Source organism: Uloborus diversus, chromosome 2 (assembly GCF_026930045.1).
Source record: "Uloborus diversus isolate 005 chromosome 2, Udiv.v.3.1, whole genome shotgun sequence".
Classification (NCBI taxonomy): Eukaryota; Metazoa; Arthropoda; class Arachnida; order Araneae; family Uloboridae; genus Uloborus; species Uloborus diversus.
Genome location: NC_072732.1, coordinates 23,393,371 through 23,412,941, shown reverse-complemented (window position 1 = coordinate 23,412,941; position 19,571 = coordinate 23,393,371). Strand labels below are relative to the sequence as shown.

At 33.1% G+C, this 19,571-nt stretch overlaps 1 protein-coding gene across 1 annotated transcript in view; it reads right to left on the bottom strand.

Moving 5' to 3' along the window:
- LOC129235115 (ATP-binding cassette sub-family C member 8-like) overlaps positions 1-19,172 on the bottom strand; it is a gene marked incomplete at its 3' end in the record, with an annotated part of 81,233 nt that extends 62,061 nt beyond the window's left edge. Inside the window, 5 exon segments of the mRNA XM_054868804.1 lie at positions 4,102-4,236; positions 8,871-9,014; positions 11,299-11,448; positions 17,924-18,124; positions 19,155-19,172. Of these exon segments, the coding sequence (XP_054724779.1) occupies positions 4,102-4,236; positions 8,871-9,014; positions 11,299-11,448; positions 17,924-18,124; positions 19,155-19,172 (648 nt within the window).
- Positions 19,173-19,571: the final 399 nt, after the last annotated feature.

Below are 19,571 nucleotides of genomic sequence, written 5' to 3'. Positions count from 1 at the left end.
ATTTAACTTACATTTTAAGCAACCTTCAAAAGATACTTGTGCAAAATCTGATTATTTGGCAATAAAAAAACAATCTCCAATAGATGGAGAAAAAAATGCAGCTGAAGTTGAACATGACGAACACTTGCGAAATGCAGAAATTGCCCGTAATAGTATGGCTAATGATCGACTAACAGCTTCAGACGAAATATGCGTGTTTATTTTTGATTTAGAAAAGCATTACCATTTCCGAAACTATCCACATCAGTGGCTTATTACAAGAGAAACTTATAAGTAAATCTTGGTTGCCGTGATTTAAAGACTAACGAGGGCTATATGTATGTTTGGCCTATAACCCAAGCATCGCGGGGTTCACAAGAAGTGTCATCGTGTTTAATTAAACACATTAAACTGTACGCAAAGGATTTTCAAAAAATTATAATGTATTCAGATTCATGTTCAGGACAGAATCGAAATATAAAAACTGTGTTAAGTTTACTGAAATTGGTTCAGAGTGAAGATATAAAAGCTGAATCAATTGAGTTTAAATTTTTATTAAGTGGGCACAGTTATTTTCCCAATGATGCTGATTTTGCAGTTATAGAAGCTTATGCAAAAAAAATTCCGTATATTTATAACCCTAGTGACTGGTATCATATAATACAAAATAGTAAAAGAAAGAACCCTTTCAGAGTTGTCGAAATGAATTCACAAGAATTCCTTTCCACAAAACCATAGAAAGAAGCTGTTTCCAACAGAAAAAAATCAACAAGTTGACTAACAGTCAATTGGCTTAATATGAGATGGATAAAATTAAAAAGGTCAAACCCAAGCAGCATTAAGTTCAAACATAATTTTGACGAGGATGATAGCTTTCATGGAATTGATATTAAAAAAAATTTTAAAAAAAAAAATAGGTAGGCCAGTAAATTTAAAAAATATAACTCAACCTATATTATATCCTAATGGCAGAATAATTTCAAGAGAAATAAAAAAAAGACATCATATGTTTATTAAAGTATATACCTCCAATTAAACACGATTTTTACAGGACATTAAGGACAACACATGGAGATCAAGATTTACACTTAAAAAAAACTCGGAAGAAGATGGTGTTTGTTATGATGAATAAACATAAATCTTATGACAATAAATGTATTTATTTTTACATAAATTTCTTATCTTTATCAGCTGCCAAAAGGTATAAGTCCTAAAATTTTTAAGATGCTATCATTATTTCAATAAATACTTACGTTTTTATTTACACATCCTGTACATATCTTGTTTTTTTTGCAGAGTTTACACCTCGAAAAAAGATTTTATACACTTTTCTAATTAAATTAATAAACCAAGAATTTTAAAAACTAATGTATCAAAAAACATTGATTTTCTCAATTTTTGTGTTTTGGACTTGACTGCATTGGCTTCTGAGCGGCTCAAATTACAGTTGTAATAAGGGTAGCAAGACGAATTAAACCTCCTCCCTGAACCTTAGGTTTTGAGCCATGTTGCTAATACTAGTATGTTAATACGCCTGTACATAAGAACCTATATAACCCAGGATAACATTCTGGTTGCCATAGTGGCAGTATTAACCCTTTGCAGTCTATGCTGGGCAGTATCTGACAGGTATTTAAAATGCTATATTATTCTTGCAAACTTAAAATGACGTCTCAAACATGCTCTTAAAGAACCTATATGCTTTATAATACTCTTCAGTTACATTTTATAACCTCTTTGGATTTACCAGGAGGGAAAAAGTATTTTTTATTTTATTTTTTACTAGTGGTTCCCGTACGGCTTTGCCCGTAATAGAAAAATCAAAAGGTCTTTTGGTTCGCCTGTATATTTACAAATAATGTATGGTCAATTTTCTCGCCAGTTGGCTTGTACCCATCTTACGGTTCCACGTTATGACAATTTCGTATCTCGCCAATTGGCTTGTGCCTATGTTACGGTTCCACATTATGATAATTTCGTAATTTACTCGTCCATCTTATGATGTTTTTTTTCTTAAAATTGGAATAGAAAAAGAATCACACCGAATTTTCGAAAAATCGCTTCGAGGTGCACACCCCCATGCTACATACTAACTTTGTGCCAAATTTCATGGAAATCGGCCGAACGGTTTAGGCGCTATGCGTGTCACAGACATCCTCCGGACAGAGAGACTTTCAGCTTTATTATTAGTAATAAAGAGTAAAGAAATGAACCACAAAGTGTTAAAGATAAGACCAATATCAAGACATTGTCGAAGCATACTACAATGGCGATGACAGTAAATGTTAAAATTAAATTTGATTAAAATTCAACTGATCATAATCAGTCGCATGTCGTCGCCTCGGAGCAACAGTAAGACATCTTAGTGTTATTTCTGGGATTAGATATCTTACTGTTGCTCTGAGGCGATGATGTGTTAAGCAAAAATAATTATATTTTGACATTTTTTCACAGCGAATTTAAAGTTTGCATGCAAAACTAGTTCTATCTGCAATAGAAGCTCTTAATGAAAAACGCACATACAATTTGGCTGAAAATATGTACTATACACAGGGTTCATACTCTATTTGGATGAAAAAATTCCATGACTTTTCCAGGACTTTTTCATGACTTCATGAAAATTTTCATGATCTTGTTACATGAAGAGAATAGTACTATTTAATATCAAACTTGCTAATTTTTTTTTTCTTTTTTGGAAATGAGCATTAGCAAAACTTCTATGTGAATGCCACTACTTGATTGAAGTGTACACCTAAAAAAACTGAAGAATTCTTACCTGTTATCATCATATAAGTTTAAGTTAAGTAAAACTACAGTGAATGATGCTTAAATTTCGACTATTTTTTTATAAATCGGCAGAATGATAATGATTGGGGAAAAGGTTGAATAAATCATTACTAAGTTTCAATAAATTTGCTTCAAAAGTTGCCTTTTAGTGTCAACTTCACAATTTTTTGTTTCTTGAAAATAAAGCCACATTCTTTAGTAAATTCATGTTTCTGAACCAGATATTTATTTTAAAAAAATATAAATAAAACCATTTCATAATAAATAAATCTTTTGATTTAAATGTACTTGTTTACTTATTTGTACATTTTCAAATGCATATAAATTAATAGGTTCAGAAATTACAGAACATGTTTGAATAATGACACTGAACGTACCAGTGGGTCGCATGGATTAGTTTTGCGGGCCGTATATTGGGCACTACTGTTTTTGAGCATTAGAATTCCCCTATTTCTGTATTCTATCGCCTGACTAAAGGTTGTCCAAAACCTTCAACAAATTGAGATAACGTCTGATAAATTTTAAAATAAAGATTTAGGAGTGATGGAAACGAACTTGGATGCAATGTTTTTTGAGATCGTTCAATTTTCCAGTTTAAATAGCTTTCATAGCGCAATACTAAATCACTCAAGATTTCTAATACTCTTTTTAGCTACTGTTACTTTTTCCCAGAAAATTTTCCATGACTGAAAATAAATTTCCATGACTTAGACTAAAAATTTCAATTTTCCATGACTTTTCCAGGTCTGAAATTTGCTTATTTTTTTTTCCATGACTTTCCAGGATTTACATGACCCGTACGAACCCTGTATACACACATACATTCCAAAAATGCTCTTCTTTGAATTTTTAGAATGAATACAAAAAATTAATATTAATGCACACAATTGTAGTTCCTTAGGATAGCTTGAAATTTTAGGCATGACTGAAACAAATGTTACATAAAAAATACTCTGGATGAAGATAATATGGATTATGAAACCTAAGTATTATGACATTTGAACTTAAATTTAGTACAAAATATTGTATTCAATGATATTGAACTATAATTTATTCTTATACTTTAGTTAGAATATAAATTACCATTTTTCTTAACGTTGGATATTATTTAAGTCAATAATATTTTTATGATTCACAACAATCATAATCAAAATTCTTTTCATTCATGAACTTTTTAGGGGCTTTTTTAATTTTTCAATAATTTGAATTATTCAATTCATTCAGAATAAATAACTCATTAAGCACATAATAAAACAATTAGCAAAAAAAATTATAATTTACATATGCATTGAGTAAACAAATAAACAATAACAAAACATTCTAAAATTAAATTACCAGAGCTTTTCCTTGTATACGAGATAAAAGTCTGCAAATGTAATACTGAATAGGAACAAGAAAAATCACAGTTGCTGAGCCAATCAAAGCACTGTACCCCAGCTGAGCATATAGTAAAATGAGAAGCAATGTGACCTAAAATACAAGATTTTTAATTAATATTTTTTCAACCAATTGAAGTTTTTACTAATTAATATTATAAACAGAAGAGAAATGAAGTTTATGATGATGAGAGAAATTCTAAATTTCAATGTTGAAAAATACAACTTTCAGTACATTGAACTTGTGTTAAGAAGTAGAAAGAAATTAAAACTTGAAAGTTTTGGTCATTGTAATTACACCATTATCATATCTGTGTATGCATAATGTTGTTACAGAAGATGCTTTTTAACTTGAATTTGATTCCTTTAACTATGCTAATAATACCCCTTAAGATTTTGGGAAGTTAGCATCTTGTAATATGAAATAAATTTATGTTGCAATAAGTATACAGCATTAAAAAATAAAAATGATATTGAAAATAGCTATAAAATGAGTTAAAATTCATAATCATTAATCTAGGAGTTTCACTTTATTAGATACTAGTAATACCCGCACGGCTTTGCCCGTAAGAGAAAAATCAAAAGGTCTTTTGGTTCACCTGTATATTTACAAATAATGTATGGTGAATTTTCTCGCCAGTTGGCTTGTACCCATCTTACGGTTCCACGTTATGATAATTTTATATCTCGCCAATTGGCTTGTGCCCATGTTACGGTTCCATGTTATGATAATTTCGTAATTTACTCGTCCATCTTATGATATTTTTTCCTTAAAATTGGAATAGAAAAAAAACCACATCGAATTTTCGAAAAATCGCTTCGAGGTGCACACCCTCATGCTGCATACTAACATTGTGCCAGATTTCATGAAAATCGGCCGAACGGTTTAGGCGCTATGCGCATCACAGACATCCTACAGACATCCTCCGGACAGAGAGACTTTCAGCTTTATTATTAGTAAAGATAAAGATGATGCCAATAGCGAAACACAACATCAGAAAAGGCAGTGAGAGGCAAAGGGATGTAAGGGGACTTTTTAAAGTTTCAAGTATAGCTCGTCTAAAGTTCAGACCCCAGGTAGGCTTGCATTAAAAAATCTTTCCAAATCGTGCTGTAGGACAGAACCTACCAGGGCTACTAGTAGTACCTCTTGCCCAAAAACAGAGGAGAGGTTCTCGTACCAGTTTGTACTGATTATCTCCGAATTTTTAATTTCGGCACTTACACCTCTTTGCTTTTCACTGCCTCGTATATAAGCAAGTGAAAAGCAGAAGGATGTACAGTGAAACTCTTATGGATTGACCACTGTCCATTGCAGAAAAAAGTGGTCCTTAATGGAGGTTGGTAGTTCTTGGAGGTCGTTTCCAAATATGCAAGAAATAAAAATAGCACTATTAGAACTCAACTATAATCTGCTTACAGTTTTAATTAAGAACATAATTATAAGAATATATTTAAATTAAGAAACTAAGATTTTTATTCTTTAATTTTTAATACAAAATATACCTTTTACATTATTTTCCATTTAGAAACTAATTCCCTGTAATGTATGAGAAGAGATTTGCCAGCATCAGATTCTTAGTTTTTCTAAACAATATTTGTTTCTAGCTTAGCTTTTAGCCACAAAAATAAATTATTGCACTAATCATTAGTGCAATCTGAGTGCCATTATGATATTATTTCTTAATTGTTCAAATTAGCTAAAAATAGATTCTAACCACTCAAAGGACCAAGGAATCCCCCCCCCCTTCCATTCCTAAGCAACCAACCAATTTCTGAGAAACAACTTTTTGGAAAACTACTGCCTTTATCAACTTTCCACAACAGTGGATGCACGCCTAACTAGCTGCTTTGAGATCACATGTGCCATCTTAGCTTTCCGAAAATGCGAAAAACTACGCCCTCTTTTTTGTGACCTATTTACACCTCCATTTTTAACCCCCTTGAAGATCCTAGAGAATAGATTTTACCCCCTTATCACTTTCATAAGCAAGAAAAGACAGGGACCTGGTACAAATCATGGAGCAGTAATTAAATGTTCTACTGATTTTCTTTCATTTAACTCTTCATTTTCTCTAACTGAAAATTCCTTCGTTTGCTGGTGCTGAATTTTGCAATTGTCTGGTAGCTATGAGAGGTTTTGATGGTCTCTCCTAGTGGATTTTCAACATTGAGTAGATAGGGTGAAAATCTGCGCCTTAGTAAATTGATTGTTAGTGGAAGTGGTCGCTAAAAAGACGTGGTTGCTCATAGAAATTTAGCTGTATGTGGAATTTTGAAAGTTTTGAGTCTAACATGATCTAATGTTAAACTGTAGGTAGGTATTAATTTTTAAGAAATATCTAAATCATGCTGTATAGCAGCATCTACAAGGGCAACTACTATCACATATCTTATTCCGAAATAAATAGGAGTTGGCCTTACTATTTGTACTAGTTATCTCCAAATTTTTACTTTAGGCATTTACACACCTTTGCTAGTAGGTACTTTATATGATTAATTTTATAATTCAATTCGATAGTAGTTAGTGTGAAAAAAAATCTTCATATTTTAACTATCCAAATGAGCATGAGGGTTAAAATTTGAAAACCCAAGTTAATTTGTTTTTTATCCATTAGCCTAGGGTAGAAGTAGTCCTATATATTTTATATTTCCTATATTTTCAAAAAAAAGGATCAAAAGTGTCCTGTATTTCCTATATTTTTGCCAATTGTACTATAATTCCTATATTCCCATAGTTTGTTATAAAGATTTATAGAAAATGACTATTGAAAAGTCTTTAGGTTACTTGATTTTCACTTTATCTCACAAGTTGACAAAAGATGATTAAAGATTGTTTAAAAACAAGATACATATAAGAGTGTATATATATATATATATATATATATATATATATATATATATATATATATATATATTTTGAAATGTCTGCCGGTGCCTGTCTGTTTTAATTTTGTTGTAAGTGTAGAGTATTTTTGACAAAATTTAAAAAATGTTTTAAGAGAAAGCTTCAGTTATCCATATTTTATGACAAGCTCTCTTAACTTTTGATAAAGCACTTTGTCAATAAATCTTCACTAACAACAAAATGTGATGAAGATTTAGCTATAATTAATACAAAAGAAAAAGATCTATTTAAAATATTTAAATGTAGGTAATTATGCAAAAAAAAAGAGAGAGAGAGAGATTAATTTAAAATTTTTTGAGGAATGGGGATTTGATGTACTTGGCAAAAGATGAAATGCAGAAAAATGTTAGGTAAAAGCTTTTCCAAAATATAAATAATCAATGATTGTAAATAGTTGTATTAAATGTAAATAGATTTCAAATTGTTTAAATTTGTTTTAAAATATTTTTTGTATATAAGTACACTAGTAGTTCTTATTACATTATTCTTTCAGGGGAACAGGAAACTCATTCTATCATTTTTATTTGGGTTTTTAAACTGCATGCAGTATGATTCATTGAAATCATTGATAATAATTGATGCAAAAATAATTAGAAAAATAAACTATGTATTGTTTATTTTTTCACATCAAAATCATTCATAAAATATGTCCTATATCTGTCCTATATTTTTCGTGGAAAATGTGCTATATATATTACAAGTCCTTCGTCCCCTGATTAGCTCATTTTTATTGAGGAGACAAGAAGCAGTCAAATAACTTCTACTTGAAACATGACTGCAATTCTTACTTTTATTTGGAAAATTTTAAGGTTCTTTTCATGATTTAGCATTTTTATTAATCTCTAAACAACCCTCCAACCAAAACATTATCAATGCATGCGTTTATCAAAACACTAGCTGTGTTGACCGGCTTTGCCCGGTCTCAATTGAAAACAACCATTGCGTTCAAGTGAAGTATCTTCAATAACCAGGATTAAATGAAAGAAAATAAACCATCATGCAACCTTTTCTTGCCGAACAATGTTGACAGATACTAAAATACTTTTAAGAAATTAAAATAAAATGAGAAAGATGGATTTAAAAGGCGTAACCATGGAAACACAAAATAAAATAAGTTTAAGAATTGAAAATGAGAAAGTGGAAATAAACATAGGATTCAAAAAGCATTACCGTGGAAACGCAAAATAAAATGGTTAAAAACTTGAATAGAGAACAGATTTTTGAACTTTATTTAATTCGGTTGTAACTTTTTTTCTAATGGAGATGGAGGGTTAAACTTCCGACCATAGGTCGAGTTAGATCTGGAGTAAAAAAGGTAGCTCTTTTCAATGGTGTCAAAAAGAAAACTGTAGGACAATTCCTTCACTTTTTATTGATAAATTTAATGCAGAAAGTAGTGCCTAAATTTCAGCTAAGCCTAAACAAATTCGAGCTAAAAACGTAAATAACTCCCGCCGCAATTAAGTTAGAGCGTTGGAACAAATTGCGTAGAACGCCGAAAATTCTTCCCTTTAAAACGATATATAATATTACTAATTGCGAGTAATTTTTCACTCCCATATTCGGGAATTTATGTGAAAATTGGGCCTAACTTGGAATAAAAAAAGAACTATTCATCGAATTTTTTCGAACTGGTCGGCAAACCTTCTCAGGACTTTAAGGAACAAATTGTGAAAATTTCAGCGAAATCGACCGGGTAGTTCTCGAGTTTTGCGAGTTCAAACACACAGACGCTTTTTGAACACTTCATTTTATACTATGTAGAGATGAGTTCATGCACAAAGTAAAATAAAGGTACAAGCTGAAATGAATTATTTCACCTTAAGTGGAACAGCCCAGATATAGTGCCCCATTGAAAACAGCATCATCATGTTGAATGCATCAACAGCCATGTGATTGACCAAAGCCCCCGTATCCAGACCGGAAGCTGAATTCATTTTCAATGACTTCTTATATACAAGAACCTAAAAATGCAATCAAAGCTTGAAAGGTTAATTTAAATAAATTTCATAAAGAGACATATATTTTAGAATGAACATGAAATTAAAATTTAAAGTAAATGCTTATTAGTTTTCAAAAAATCCTTTCTTAAATTCTAACAAAATAATGCTATACATTCAACTTTTAAAACCTATATACAGTAGAAGACCGTTATAACGCACACCTTGGGACCAGGGCTTTTGCATTATATAGATGATTTCAAATTTTGAAACTGATATTCAGAATAGATCTATAAAATAGCACTTCAGAGTGAGTTTTATCTGCAATGAGTATTAAAGCACTAATATTACAATTAGTCATTCACAAATAAATATATTTCACAATTTAAAGAAAGTGAAATATCCTGCACTTCTGCTAGCTTCATGGTTTGCATAACAGCAGCATCTTCAAGAACCATCTGGTATTTTCTGCTTACTGTGAATACTAATTTTCATTTAAAAGATGTGAATTAAGATGGAAAGATGAAAAACTATCTCAAAATTGAATTTCCCCAACAATTTTTATGTTTGCAAAGCAAAACAGATGGATTTTTTAAACTTCGAAACCTATTGTTTATTTCTGAAAAGTTGTGCGGTTTATAGAGAATTGTGTTACATAGGTCGGCATTATAAAGGTAAGTTACTGTATATATTTCTATGTACTTAAACAGAGTTAATAAAAGTCTACATAGGGAATTGGCTGAGAAGTTTCAGATACTAATGTGTCTAAATACATGATTACACAAAAATATTTGCTCCTACAAAAAATTTATTTACAAATTTTCAAACAAAAAAAAAATATAAATAAATCATTAGAGAGCAACATGCAACATTGCAAGGACAAGACAAGAACAGAAGCTAGAATGATGAATGTTACTAAATGATGATTAAACATTATTATGGATAGCATGAATGCAACCATGGCTCCACTCAATCTGGTTATACTTCTTTCAATCCTAACTATCCTCAAATGTGTAGAAAGTAGGATATTTCTCAAAGTGCTATTAGAAAACATTCCTTGGAGATCTATTGGTAACTGTTTGGTTCTTGTAGTTGCTGCTTAAGTTTCAGCAGATTTTGCTTTATTATAGGGCTTGTTAGGGGCCATGGTGGCCTGATAAGGTGTTGGACTCATGACTAGAGGGTCCTTGGTTTGATATCAGTCAGATCAAAGATCCTCTGTATTTGCCAATGGTGACTGGGGTACAAATGTCATGATCACAAAGTCTTCCAAGTGAATCAATACCTTTGGGGGTACATGAAATACACCGCCAGCTCAGTCAATTCCAGCCGAGGACTGCAGTTTCGTGCTTATTAGCACTCATCAGCCCGGCATAGGAGTGACTGGGCTGGAGGTGGAAAACCTCTTTAGGAAGCCAAGAGTGCCAAACAAACTGGTAGCTAATGTAGAATTAGCGCAGACCAGACGAGTGACCGAAACAATGGTTCGGTTCAACTCGAATTTTGAAGGCAAAGGCAGGTATATTCAGTAAGTTACCGCCCTATAGCCAGGGCTAAGGCAAAAATACATGAAATACACCGAAATACTGAGCTGGCGTTTACTAAGCTGGCGGTGTATTTCATGTATTTCTGCCTTAGCCCTGGCTATAGGGCGTTAACTTACTGAATATACCTTTGGGGGTGCTGGACCAAGGATTGCTCGGCTTTTGGTCTGGATAAAAAATTTAAAAAAAACAGAGTTGTCTTCAGGGCCCATTCAATCAGTCAAACCACAAATAATGGTAGGTATGGGGAATCCTGGTGTGTGATATAGGGTATGGTGGCCTGTTCAATAAGGCACTGGCCATGTGATCAAAGGGTCCCTGGTTCAATCCCAGCTAGATCAAAGATTCACTGTGGCGATGAAAGTGACTGACCTACAGAGCTACTTGAGGACAACTTAAAAACCAAAGTACTTTCCCTAGTTTACATGGCATATTGATTTCTACAGCTTATTTTCGAACAAAAAAAAGTGCCAGAGTTTTTATAAACTTCAGATTATTTTGAGACATCAACTATTTTTACACATGATCTGAATCCGTCTAATAATACAAAATTTTTATAAAATACAGGAGCTCTTATCAAATTAAAGTTTGATTGGGCCTGGCACGAGCATGAGCATTTTGTGATAATTTATGAAGTAAGTAACAAACACAAGTTTTAAAAAGAAATATCATTTTATGTAAGACTTCATGGTCTATTCATAACACTTTTAAACGCAAAATATTCAGGCAGTTATAAATCTATAAAAAAAACTGAATTAACTTACTTGCAGAGCTGTTCTAAGATGTGTACCTTCTGCTATGGCTAAATGGTTGAAATTGTTTGAAAAAGTACTTTGCAGGAAGGTAGACACAAGAACAACAACACACATGACAAAACCATTTTGTAAAAACTCCCACGAAGTAGGAAAAAACGGCTAAAAGAAAAACACATTTGAGTATTAAAAAAAGCAGAGACGTTCCAAAATTATACTTCAAAACAGGTTTTTCTTTCCTTTTTGTATTACAGTCGACGCTCAATATAACGACCACACATTATAAAGACCGTCTCATTATAACGATCAGCGGTAGAAGTCCCAACTTTGTTCCTATAAACTCTATGTTAATTTGCTTTTGTTATAACGACCGTTCTGTATCGACTAATCCAATACAGCGACCGAATCAGCGGACACTATTTCTTGTGTTCTTTTTAATAAAACAAATTTGTAGCTTAAAATGACATTGATTATTGTTTACGGACATCTGCCTGCAGTTTCCAATGTCAAATCCAACTTTAAGTGGTTTGGGGTTCACCACAGCTAGCACAGAAAAAATAATTGGAGGAAAAATCGAGAAAATTCCAGATTCTTAAGAAAAGGGAGTTGACAGATGTATTGGTAGTTTGGTGTTTGAATCTAGTACAGTAAAATCCCTCTAATACGGACACTATCGGGACAATTTTTTTTGTCCGCAGTAGAGAGGTGTCCGCAGAACAGGGGTTTAATAATGTTACTTGCATTGGAACTGGGGAATTAAAAATTGTCCGCATAAGAGGGGTGTCCGCCTTTGAGGGGTGTCCGTTAGGAGGGGTTTCACTGTATTTTTAAAGATTTGGGGTTCTCGAGGGACTTTTAAATGTTTCTTTGGAAAGCAAAAGAAACACAATTTATCACCTATATCAAAAACAGAAAATAATGTTTTGTAAAAATCACGTCTGCTAAAAAGGCAGACCTCTGTTTCTGGTTTTATCTTCAGAAATTGTTGTGGTAGTAGTAGTAGTAGTAGCGGATCTGAAAGTGTGTAACATTTTCCTCCCTATATTTTCTACTTTAAAACTTGTTTAATATTCTGTCATAATATTTTGCACACTACTTTTCTAAAAATTCCTATGATAAAAAACATTTGGGCATTTACTTGGGCATGCATGATGACGGTGTACATTTTTTAAATTTATACCTCTTATAACGACCACTCGTTATAAAGACCTTTTTCTCTGGGACGGAGATGGTCGTTATATCGAGCGTCGACTGTACAATCATATCTATACTAGTAAGAACAAAGGAATATATTTTGAATACAATAGAAACAAATTACCAATACAAATGGTACTTGTTACTATGGGAAGAAACAAGATTTTTAAGTTTCAAAGGCAAACAAAAACTTTTTGCAAAAAGAAGAAAAAAACTTTTTTTAACAAAACAGTAATTTTTATTTGGGACCATAATAATGAAAAACACAGACATAGAGACAAGGGGGAGAACCTAAGCAAGGTCAATAAAAAATTCTTTACGAAGAGTTACACAAGATATCCAACAAAAATGAACATGCTATACAATAACTCATGGAGTTTCATAATAAGACACCAAAGAAAACATTTCCCACTTTACTGAATATTGAAGTTTACCTAACTCATAATGGAAAAAAATGTTATTTTGAGAGGAAATGTACTCAATCAATAATTTCTTCAAATTAAAACTAACTGCTTTATGATTTTGTTTGGCACCTGAAGTGAATGCACATCAACTACAAAAGCATGAAACTTGGAGTATTTTTTTTTTTTAAATCCTTGTTTTAAAGAGCAGATAGGAGGACATACACAAAAATGAATCAACTACAAATCGACAACTAGCCAGCAGGGTCTGATTAAGATACCGAGGGGCCCTAGGCCAAATATTTTTGGGGCCCTCTGTTTTCAAAAACTATCTTTTTAGCCATCAGATAAAACAATTTTAGCTGTAGCCTAAAGTAGTTTCAGCCATTTGGGGGCCCCTAAATATCGGGGGGCCCTAGGCCACAGCCTAGTTGGCCTATTCAATAATCAGGCCCTGCTAGCTAGTGGCACAGCTACAGGAGGGGTTTTGGGGTTAAAACCCCTCCCAGAACACAAGCACATTCATTTCCTCTGTTAAAACCAAGGGAAAAAAGCAGAGTATTTGTGGCTTTCCAAGCGGAATAGGTTTCATTAAAATATCTTACTACTTTTAATGATCGGGAAGCAGTCAGAAATTACTTTTCAATTCTTAAATTTTAAAGTTACATTTCATGATGAGCACCCCACATCTCTACTGGTATAAGATAGCTAAAATGATGTCAATAAAGCTCTACAGAGTATCATGGTCCCTTAGCACTTCCATCACTGCACAAATCCTTTTTAGGGGCATCTAGAAGAGGAAGCCTTCAGCCTACCGCACCAGATATACTGAAGCTCTTTACCAATTCTCATCGAAAGATCAAAACCGTTATTAGCTAGCATTTGACATTCATAAAGACATGAATGTATTTGAGGAGGAGCTTTTAAAAAATCTCGCGAAAAAACACAAACAATGAATATAAGATTAAAGTAAAACTAATGATAAATATTCTGTGCTTTTTCCCACTTTCTTCGTTTCATAGTGATATCAATACGAATTATTAATTGTTTTTAAGCAAGAACATTGAAGGAATAATTATTAATCTATAGAAATTTTCTGATCTATACATATAATAAAATAAGATGTTTGTGTGTGTGTGGCGCGCATCCTGGGAAAACGGTAAGGACTAGAAAGATGAAATTTGGTATACAGGTGTAGTTTTTGCTGAAGTTGTGCACCTCGGGCTTCGATTTTTGATATTTTAATTAGAAAAAAGTTATTTAATGTTTTATGTGATTTTTAGCACTTTTTAGTACTTTTAACCTCACAGACCCCGAACCAATCGCGTCAGACAAATATTTTTTGTACTATAGTGTCGGAAATTTAAATTTAAATATGATGAATAAAAAAATTTTGAAGATAGAGCAATTTTTGTATTTTTTATAGATTTTTGAAAAAACCTTTAATTTGCATTTTTTTCTGGGTTTAGTTTTTTTCGAAACCTATCCTGCGAAAAGTATTGAACCCTCAATTCTAAAATTTTAGTTGGTAATAGTAAAAACACTCTGCCCTCTTCAGAAGAAAAAAGTTTTTAAAAATACGCAATAGTTTTTTTTAACAATTTTTTTAATGCAGAACGCAACGCTTTTTAATGCTGTTCGCTTGCCGGCTGAGTTCCGAGCTTACCTCGTCACGTGATCCAACTGAAATCGTTTACCTTCTCTTCACTTTTTTTTTTCAGTTTTTTATATTTTTGCAAGCGTTACTTTTTGCGCACTACGGGGAACATAGAGCCTTTTTTTTTGCGGACTATTTTGATGAAATAAATAAAGCCCGCGATTTTTTGCATGATCTGTGTTTCTGCTACGGATTGGTGGTTAGGTGTGTTAGATACAGAGATAGAGATTGAGTGGACAAAAAAAAATTTTTTCCGAAAAAAGATTGTTAATTAGTGGCAGAGGTAGATATGCATCGATCGTATAGATAGATAGATAGACAAATATAGAGGTCGATATAGTAGATGGACTGCAACAAAAAGACATACCCGTCTTTTAAGGAACTTCAAGGGGTGTCAATGCCCCCTCCCCCACACACACCATGACTTTGAAAAAACAATACTTTCACATAAAAGTGGGAGTGCTTTTTGTTATTTTTCGACAAAATTTGCATGAAGAGTACGCCGTTTGTGTCCCTCTCCCCTCCTTTAAAAAGTATTCCAAACGATGGAACTGGAGATAGGTTTAGAAAATATTTTATTCAAACTACTAATGATATAGATAGATATAGTTTGATTGATACCGCCACGAAATTTTTTTAAGCAGCCGCCGAAGGCGGCAACATTGGCGTAAAAAGGCGGATGATAACATTAATACATAAAGAAAAACATTGATTAATACCGTTGCTAAATTGTCTAAGCAGCCGCCGAAGGCGGTAACCCTGGCACAAAAAGGCGAATGGCGTAAAAAGGCGGACCAGCTGGTCGCCGCAGGCGGCTAGTATTGAATAATTACACATTGTAAATGAATGGAAAAGAAAGCAACAATTTTCGATTTTGAAAACCCCTCCCAGAAAAATTTTCTCAGGCTCTGGACACAGATCAAAGCAAAGGAATGAAAGTGACAACAAAAAAGTTTTGAATAAAATAAGTGCAAAGTCAAAACATAGGTAGGTTTTCACAAAAAAGGTTTCTATATGATGCTGGATAGCAGCAACTATCACTAACATCTGTTTGCCACAAAACATATTAGTGTATCTTGTATCATTTGCTTCAGTTATCTCCAAGTTTTCCTTTTTGTCACTTAAGACACCTTTGCTTCTAAAGATGCCTTACATACAGGCCCGTGTCCAGATTTTCATAAAGGGAGGGGTTTTAATCTTACCAGTAGGGGGGGGGAGAATTCAACCCCTTTACAGCTTTTAGTTTTACGACAAATTGCCGATCCCAGTATGGCGTTTATTCACATGTAAGGACTGCTGTATTCTTGAAAGATACCTCTAGCTGTACAAGTTACCAAAGTATTCCTTCGTTTCACAGATTCGCTTTAATCAAACTTTGCTTGCTTCTTTTTAATTAAATCTGTTTACTATGTAGTATATTGCAATGAGTATTAAAAACTCTTCACAAATTCTTTTATAATGTAGAATGTATATCAGGTTGTTATGTTCTGAAATAATGCTTAATAAACTAAACAAGAAAGAGCTCTTTGCAAATGCAAATAAGCACAATCACTAACGCATCTTCATAGATGTAACATATGCCAAATTCACCATAAGCTCCTTACAATAAGCAATATTCTTTCTTTGCATTGGTAGATCATTCAGCGGTTCGTCCGCCATACTTTTTCCGAAATATTACATCAGTTTGTAAGGCTTTAGCAGTTGTAAATCGCAAAAAACTTCAGAGAGAAAATTAAAATAAAATAATAACGCTGAATGCAAACTTTCTCATTAAATTTAAGTCAAATATACATTTTCTTCATTTTGCTTATTTTTTCCCCAAGGGAGGGGTTTAACCCCTAAAACCCTCCCCTTGGACACGGCGCTGCTTACATATGACTGGATCTTTTACAGTATTATTGCACTGCATCAGGAATATAAATTATTTCTTCTTTTGTAACAAAAAACAGTCAAACTTTTTGCTGAGAATTCTTATCAAAAATAGTGAAGCTGAAACAAATATAAGCAAGGGAGCCCATATAGGGGGAATGATGAAAATGAGAACTTTCTTGCTTTTAGTGTTTTTTTCTTTGCAAAAATTTATAAAAATTTATTTTCCAGCCATTAATGGACAAGTTATTAAAAATGTCAAATCTTATTATCTCTAATCTGTACCAAAATCCGTTTCAATGGGAAAATATTCTGCTAAATCATAGGGAAAATTTTTGAGCCCCCCCCCCCTTAAAATTTTGCATATGGGCGCCCTTGATTATAAGTATAAATATATATATGTTTGATTCAGGATTGTTCCCATAGGGTATACTCCATATGAGCCGTATACTTTCAAATATTTTTTAGACCCTCAAGCTTCAAAAATTTTAATTTTTCATTCAGATTCTATCATGTGATTTTTAAATTTTCCCAGAGCAAAATTATTACAGTAAAATCTGTGAAGTTGACCACCCTTGTAAGTTGACCAAGTTGACTGCTTTTTTCAGGTACGGAATTAGTCCTTTATCATATAAATCAACCTTTGTAAGTTGACCATCTCTTTAAGTTGACCACTAAAGTAGGGCACTGCAAGTGGTCAACTTACACAGGTTTCACTGTATTATTTTTATGCTAACCACATTTTCCCACAAGTAACCTTATTCTTTTATGTTTCCACTTAATAAATCAACGCCTTATGATCGCATACACATATTGTGCATGACGGATTCCTAGGTGTATATCCTCATAAAAATTGAAGGGAACATCACTGGTTTGAAAGTTCAAAAAATAGCAATAACAGTGACAATAAAAAAAAAAACAACTTTAACCATCAAATTTTACGTGAAATACACCGCCAGCACAGTCATTTCCAGCCGAGGACTGCAGTTTTGTGCTTATTAGCACTCATCAGCCATTTGGCACTCTTGGCTTCCTTAAGAGGTTTTCCATCTCCAGCTCAGTCATTTTCTTATGCCGGGCTGATGAGTGCTAATAAGCACGAAACTGCAGTCCTCTGCTGGAAATGACTGAGCTGGCGGTGTATTTCACGTATTTCTGCTTTAGCCCTGACTAATGGGCCGGTAATTTACTGAATATACCATGCCTTGCCTTCAATCTTCGAGTTGAACCGTACCATTGCTTCGGTCACTCGTCTGGTCAGAGCTAATTCTGTATTAGCTACCAGTTTGTTTGGCACTCTTGGCTTCCTTAAGAGGTTTTCCATCTCCAGCTCAGTCACTTTCCTATGCCGGGCTGATGAGTGCTAATAAGCACGAAACTGCAGTCCTCGGCTGGAAATGACTGAGCTGGCGATGTATTTCATGTATTTCTGCCTTAGCCCTGGCTATAGGGTGGTAACTTACTGAACATCAAATTTTATTCAAAAAAAGAAGCATTAAAAATAATTAAAAAATACCTCTTCAGCTGTTCCATGAGGAAGAGAGTCGTCTTTCACTGAAGCAACATAAGCTAATATAATGCTGATAGAAAGAGGACCAATCAGGTTGACCACATCTCCCATGATCTTCATAATGCCTCCAACAAATAGCGTTCTCCAAAATGTGAGCCAGTAACATTTCCATAAAGAAATTCTTCTTCCGGCTTTTTCGGCAGCTAGCTAGTAGAGAAAAGAAAAAGTTTTTCTAGCGAAAAACAAGACATGCTACAATTTTACGAAAATGCAGGACAATAATAAGGGCAGGAAAAATATGATTTCGTTAAACATTTGTAACAAAATTTTAAAAATGTTACTTATTCATAAGTAAAATTAATATTTTGTAAGAATAGACAAACAATATCACTGCGAATGAACTTCTCATTTACACATTGAATGTTTTTATATTTCCTACTTTGTTGCATCAAATATTAAAACGTTGCAAACATATAATATTAAAACTTTGTCAGAAGCAGAACAAAGTAAACAAGTAGTCTCAAAAATCCGAGTCTCTAAAGTTAGAGGTTCTGCTTAATCCTAGGTGCTTCATTTATATTTTAAGTTAATTCTTTAGCAGCTAAAAAAAATGATTTTCATCAAAATCTGAAAATAGAAATCTTTTGCTACTGTAAAAATTATTAACTACGTACAGTAAATAATAAAAATCCATTGAGAGGTTGGTTTCAACAACACTCCTTTAGTGGCACGAAATATTCATAGACTACAAGGTATGGATTAAGAGATGACGTGAAGATAATAACTTGAAACGTAAAATTGACATTGATTTTCCACAAAAGAACATGTTAACACCCATTTTGGAACATTCCATTGTAATCAAGAAAAGAGGTGCATGACTTGATGCCACATGAATTGCATATAAGAAATTTAAACCTTCCAACAACTAACCTTTTGTGTAATCCAAGATACAAAAATATGCACGCACACACACATTGATACAGACGTCATGACAAAACTTGTCGAAATGGGTTCAGGAAAAGTCAAAATGCATGTTTTGCTTGCCTTGCACGCATAAACATGCAAGAATATCAAGAAAAACTAAAGTCAATATTCGTTTAGATCAGGCCCGTGTCCAGGATTTCACAAAGGGAGGGGTTTCAAAGATCAAAAAATCATTTCTCGCAGTGGCATGAAAACACCTCTTGTACCAAATAATTCATTCCTGTTTTATGGTTATAATCAAGCAATGGAGTACTTTAGGGGCCAGAGCCATTGATTTTAAAGCGCATTACTATTCCTAGGAAGACATAACAAGTATAGTATTATATACATGTAGGGATGTTTGTGACCCCTCCCCTATTTCCCCAAATTCCGGCTGTGCTAGTGGATAGAATGTTGTTTTACAGCTTCTTCAGAAACAAGCCTTTTTATCTGTTAACTACACTGCATATTGCAAAAGGTATTAAAAATTTCGCACAAATATTTTTTTTTACATGCTGTATACCAAAAAAATATTCCCATTGGATGTTTGGTATTGTCAGTCTATTCAGTGGTTCTTTTGCAACTGGTTTTCTAAAATATAATTTCAGTTGGTGAAGAGTGGGCACTCGTAAATTGCTGAAAAAAAATCAAAGAAAATGACTTAAAAAAAGAGCACTGACATAAACATTAA